Source organism: Sinocyclocheilus anshuiensis, unplaced genomic scaffold (assembly GCF_001515605.1).
Source record: "Sinocyclocheilus anshuiensis isolate Anshui unplaced genomic scaffold, SAMN03320099.WGS_v1.1 scaffold1085, whole genome shotgun sequence".
In the NCBI taxonomy this organism is placed as follows: Eukaryota; Metazoa; Chordata; class Actinopteri; order Cypriniformes; family Cyprinidae; genus Sinocyclocheilus; species Sinocyclocheilus anshuiensis.
This window is the reverse complement of record NW_015557129.1, coordinates 111,830-117,829: the sequence shown is the minus strand read 5'-3', so window position 1 is coordinate 117,829 and position 6,000 is coordinate 111,830. Positions and strand designations below refer to the sequence as shown.

Sequence of the window (6,000 nt, the reverse complement as noted above, 5' to 3'; positions counted from 1 at the left end):
TCAGTTGCTTTGACACAATCTGTATTGTTAAAAGCGCTATATAAATAAAGGTGACTTGACTTGACTTGACACACACTCACACTCACACACACGCACACGCACATGCACACGCACACACACACACACGCACACACACGCGCGCGCGCACACACACACACACACACACACACACATGCTGTACAGTATTATAATGAACAGAAATATTTAACCATCTTTCCTTTCACACAGAAAAAGCATCATGAAGTTCTTTATGCTGCTACAATGATTTTTGTAGCTTTATGCCCCCCCCGCCCTACTGGCTGCCACGGCAACCAGCCCCCTCCCATTGCCATAGCAACAGACCCGTAACACTTTAAGTGTTTTTTTTTTGCTGTCAGTGTTTGTAAATGTCACCTGACACCAGCTGCACCAGCGGCATCTCCGAAAGATCCCTGCCAATACTCATCAGGGATTCCTGCGTTCCTTCACCCGTTCCCCCTCCACACACTAAATATACAGAACGATCGTCCGGCTGAACGCATCCTTCACAGAGCAGCTCTGCTGAGATTTGTTAGGATTTAGATTTGACTCTCTGTCCAACAGGCTTTGACTTTTTCAGCGTGTTAAATAAGTCGTCGTGTTTTATTTCGGGTATTTGGCGCTCAGAGAGAGAGAGAATGCGAGGGATAAATAATGCGACATGCTTCTTCTGGTGTTAATTAGCTGCTGTGCTGTTTCTTTAGTAAATAAAACATTGAGGGAGACACAATTAGCCGAGGCTGTCGAGGTCTCAGCATCTGTCTGCAGCAGCTGTTTCAGACAGACAGAACGTGGGATAATGGAGGAGGAGAGGAGAGATACTGGACGAAAATCCACAGGGACATTTTGCTAGACCTATCAGATCACATCAGGCATTGTGCAGAATCTGTTTCTAAATGCCAAATACAAATGTGTGGAGTTTTGGACAGTCTAGAATTTGTAATTCATTAGCAGCATGTGACATCAAGCTCAGTTTGTTTTAACACACAGTAAGCGCATATACAGTAATGCGCTTGTATTTTAAGCATATGGAACGAGGCCTTCTAGCAGACATGTAGTTTTGTTCAAGTTCTTGCGTGAGTTCTCCAGTAGAAATGTTTATGTGAGCTGTATTTGTGTCTGAATTGTCATTTGGACTGTTCTCGGTGGATGATGGTCTGCTTACACACACACACACACACACTCACACACACACACACACACACACACACACACACTCTCTCTCTCTCACACACACACACACACACATCTGTGTCTGACTGTGTTATTTCATGTATTAAGGCCTCATGTTGTGGTGTCAGATGCCGAATGTTGTATTAACAGTGTGTTCTCTGTCTCCGCAGTGGACGGCTGTACGGATTGGTCTGTGGACTACCTGAAATACAAAGTTCTGCTCGGGGAGCCTGTGAGGATTAAATGCGCTTTATTTTATGGATACATTCGTGCGAACTACACACATGCTCAGAGTGCCGGACTCAATCTGATGTGGTACAAAAGCACCGGCCATGGAGACTTCGAGGAACCCATTTCATTTGACGGGAGCCGGATGAGTAAAGAGGAGGACTCCATCTGGTTCAGACCGGCCGAGTTACAGGACACTGGACATTACTCATGCGTGTTGAGGTACGAGCTGCTTTTTTCCTCTGTGTGTGTGTGTGTGTGTGTGTGTGTGTGTGTGTGTGATCTCATGTTGAATGTTTACCTGAAGCTAATCTGTGTATCTTCACACTCATCCGTAAGCATCATGATTCTCTGTTTTTAAATGTAAATCTCGATCCACAAACGAATGTTTGTGTTTACTGGATTAGTAGTGAATCAGATGTGAGCAGATCCACTCATGAGGTGCATATCATCTCAAAAACATTACTAAGGTCATCAATAACATTAGTTGATTAGATGACGAAGCAATATAGTGAATGAAATAGAAATAATAATAATAATAATTATTATTATTAGTGTTAGTATTATTATTAGTGTTATTATTATTATTACATTGAGACATACATTCTACTGTACAATAGTAATATATTTCTGTCATAATTTCTTCAAGTTACACCAAACTTTTATGTTGGCAGTTTGTGGTGAAGATTTGTGAGTCTCAATGTGTGTTTGACGGTGGCTTTTCTCAAAGTAAACGCTGTAAAGCTGCTGAATTGACTCTCAGAGCAGCTCTGGAGATGAAGTTCATGTCTTCATGCCCTCATTTAGTGAGACACTGCAGGCAACACACCGCAGGATTCATATTTAAATAGTCTTTTCTTGTTTTAACATTCAAACACAGTAGACCGTATCACGATTTAAGTGAACTGACCATTGACTTTTGATTTATTCATCCAAAATCAGACAAATTCCATGACATTCTGCATTATACAGTGAATTCCATTTTTATGAATGCATTCTGCGATTCCGTCAATGTTTTCCACATCTCAGAAATCACAGAGCCGAGGAGTTCTTTTGACAGGCTTTCTGAATTGTGGTCTCTCTCATTATCAATCTGTTGTTGTATAATGAGCTGTTTTGGGGGATTTGATTTGGGCTGATGGTCACATCCATTTACAGTAATCAGGAGCAACACTAACTCAATCAATACAACCTCATCCATCCGTCCTGTTAGACAAACAGAGACAGAGGAGAATGGACTTGTGTCTGGTGTATTAATACAGAGACTCATCAAAACAAATGACAGCTGTGAGTGAAGTGCATAATGAAGAGTGATGAGATCAGATCACACTCACAGCTCTGGCCAGAGCACCTCGTGATGCCTTCGTTCCACTCTTTCTGATACCACACTTTTACCATTTATGATGTGTGTTCAATAATGAGGTTTCATGCATTTTCAGTTCAGGTCACGTCTCTAGACTAAATGAACGATTCGAGCGTCGGTTCTTCTGATGTGATGATGTTTGCGAACAGCAGCAGTTCCGCTGCAGAGGTCAATCCACCAGAAACAGGGAAAGCGAGCCATACGTTTGCATGTTGTAGTGCGTCATTAACCTCGCAGGTAAAGGCCGTTTCCTGTCAATGGCTCATTAGGTTCCCTCATTAGGAGAAGATGATGTTTGAGTTTCTCTCTGAACTGAGATAGCCTTTGATCTGAAGCGAAACACTGTAACAAATGATGAAGAATTTCAGTGGAGTTTAAAGGAGCATCATGTTCATCACAACACAAGCGTATTACTGTAACTCACTCCCGCTGCTCTAATATCTCCATCAGATCACATGACCATCAGGAACAGACCATTGAGTCTTAAATTGATTAGAATCTTTCTCTCTGCCAGGGTACAGATATAGAGAAGCTTTAGCTTTTGGTATGTTATTATGTTTTATTCTGTTCATAATGTTTTTTTTTCTTGTTTTTTGTCCCCAGTGTTGTTGCTCCTGCCACCTACTGGACACACTGACAGCTGCACACTAGTTAATATCAGGAAGAAGCGGCTGCTAGAGGCACATCTCTGAAATCTATAGATCAGGCACCATATTGATCAAATCGTCACAATGCCACATACTGTATAATGGGTCTAGATCAGTGGTTGCCAACCTTTTTTTCAGGGGATCCCTATTTTAACATTCAAATTTTGTAATGACCCCCATTTAAAAAAAATCAAAATCATTTGTGAAAGGCACAATATGTAAGATTTTTTAATTAAAATATCCAAAAACCACTAGAACATTGTTATATATTTTGCTGACTTGTGTACTTACATTATCCCAAATGTTTCGAAGAATATTTAAATCCAGAGAAATAAGCAATTTTAACTAGAAACACAGACCGTGTCCATAATGTCATTGTGTCGCCTGCCAATGACGTCATAACCCCTCGATTTTGTTTTGTAGAAAACATGGAAACACTAAAGATGCTTTAATATGTTGTGCGTTTTAATAGACCGGTGACGACCGCACAGAGTAGCATTATAACAGAACCTTCAAATGTATCTAGTATGATAAAACAGCGCTGCTTTACCCCACATACGCACGACCGGAAGCAGCGGAAGCGCTCGACTGTGGCATAATAAAAGCTCTGCTGCTTTCCAGCCGTGTGTCGCGCTCGTTCAGCGCCTCGTTTCGCTTCGACGGCTTTCAGCCTCACCCTGCTTCATTCTACTACGTTAATAAATCATTAGCTCAACCATGAACATGATTTCTGCCCGAGTCCCGTCGGATTGCATCAGCTGTGGGGATGAAGACCACAACTCCCATGATTCCACACTCAATCACGGCGTCATCAAACTACGCCTTTGTCTATTTGTTTGTTTTGAATACGCGCCCTCTAGCGGCAAAAATTACATATTGTGCCTTTAGGTTTGCAAAAAATGCAACAACTGCAGAAACATTAAAATAAATTAATAATTTAACATTGTGATGATGTAGTGGATTGAAGTTGAGTGTGTGTGTCTATTAGAGATGAGATGAGAAAGCACTATGAGTTTAGAGGCTTTTATAAAGTCTATTGTAGCAGTCTAATGTTTACGTCACATGAATTTAAACAGTCATTGAATATTAGAATTGTTAATAAAGTTGAAAAGTCAGAAACGAGCATAAGGAAACTGAGATGAGAAGCGGGTGTTCATGGGTTTATGTGATGGACCAGACTCTGGTCGCTGAAGGGATTGTGGGATGTGGCGATGTAGAGAGAAAAACGCCTAACTTAACGTTAGCAGAAGGCTATTGGCTGAATTGAGGCCTGAGAGGCATTATGGGTAAACAGTGGCGGTGTGCTGGACTCCAGCAGTATACAGTTAATAAGCCGGCCTCGGCGCTGCGACACATGAGTTATGCGTCTGTCCGAATCGTGTCTCCTCCACTCCCAGCAGAGCCTGACCTTCCTCTGGCTCATAAATAATACAGCGCTCATAAAATACTGATTTAAAGAAACGTTGTAGCGAACACGACTGGCCGCAGCACATCCTCAGACAGACATCACTCAAGGGACAGCGCTTCTGACTCTACGGCTGCTTTTGAAGCCGTATTTCATTCACATTTCCCCCAGAATGCTCAGTTCCATCTGTTATAGTCAGAGAAATTAACCGGATGCTGCATTACTGGTGTGAATGTGGCTGAAATGCATCTGGCTTTTTGACATCCTGCAGAATGTCTGTTCGAAACTACAGTGCTTTGTGTTAGATGTTAGATCTTGATCAGAGCGACTAGCATCTCTTGTCTTTTATTTCTTAGATAAAAGACACAGATTCTAAGATTTCTTAGATCTTAGAGTTTGCACTTGACTAACTGTCTCGGATCATTATATAGTCTCGTGTATTCTCCATATAGCTAAAGCTATATGTTTAAATTCCTCAGCATATCCAAAAGATACGGTTGCTCCTTTATGCTTAAAGAAGATTAAGGAAAAGAGTCCGACACCATGGTATAACGAACACACTTGTGCCTTAAAGAGAGCAGCTCGGAGAATGGAGCGCAGATGAAACAAAACAAAACTAGAGGTATCTCGTATTGCATGGAGTGAAAGTACTTCCACTTATAGAAGAGCTCTAAAAACTGCTAGATCTGCTTACCTTTCATCTCTTTTAGAAGAAAACACATTTATTCAATGCAGTGGCTAAATTAACAAAAAATAAAGCATCAACAGGCGCAGACATTCCCCAACAGCACAGCAGTAATGACTTTATGAACCGTTTTACTTCCAAGATCAATACTATTAGGCCTGTAATTTCATGGTTAACAGCAGCTGCATTTTCCCAAAAAATTGATGTATTTTGTTATGTCAGGTTCTCAACTAAACTCTGAGGGGATTTACATTTAAATGTATGCATTTGCCAGATGCTTTTATACAAAGAAATTAACACTGTGTTAAAAACAAATTTTTATCAGTTTTAAGCCACGAGTCCGAGTCAAGTATGGAGTCTTTAAGCTGGAGTCAGAGACGAGTTTGGAGTCATTTCATTAATTGTTGCAAATATATTCTCATCCTTAAAAATCCTATTTACATGGTTGTATTTTATAAACAAAATATTTTCCAGGGATACT

General features: G+C 40.9%; 1 protein-coding gene across 4 annotated transcripts in view; it reads left to right on the top strand.

Moving 5' to 3' along the window:
* LOC107677935 (interleukin-1 receptor accessory protein-like 1-B) overlaps positions 1 to 6,000 on the top strand; it is a 153,767-nt gene that overhangs the window by 40,088 nt on the left and 107,679 nt on the right. For all 4 annotated transcript variants that reach the window (XM_016473012.1, XM_016473010.1, XM_016473011.1 and 1 more), the window contains exon 2: positions 1,362 to 1,641. In XM_016473012.1, the coding sequence (XP_016328498.1) occupies positions 1,362 to 1,641 (280 nt within the window). The remainder of the gene's footprint in view (positions 1 to 1,361; positions 1,642 to 6,000) is intronic.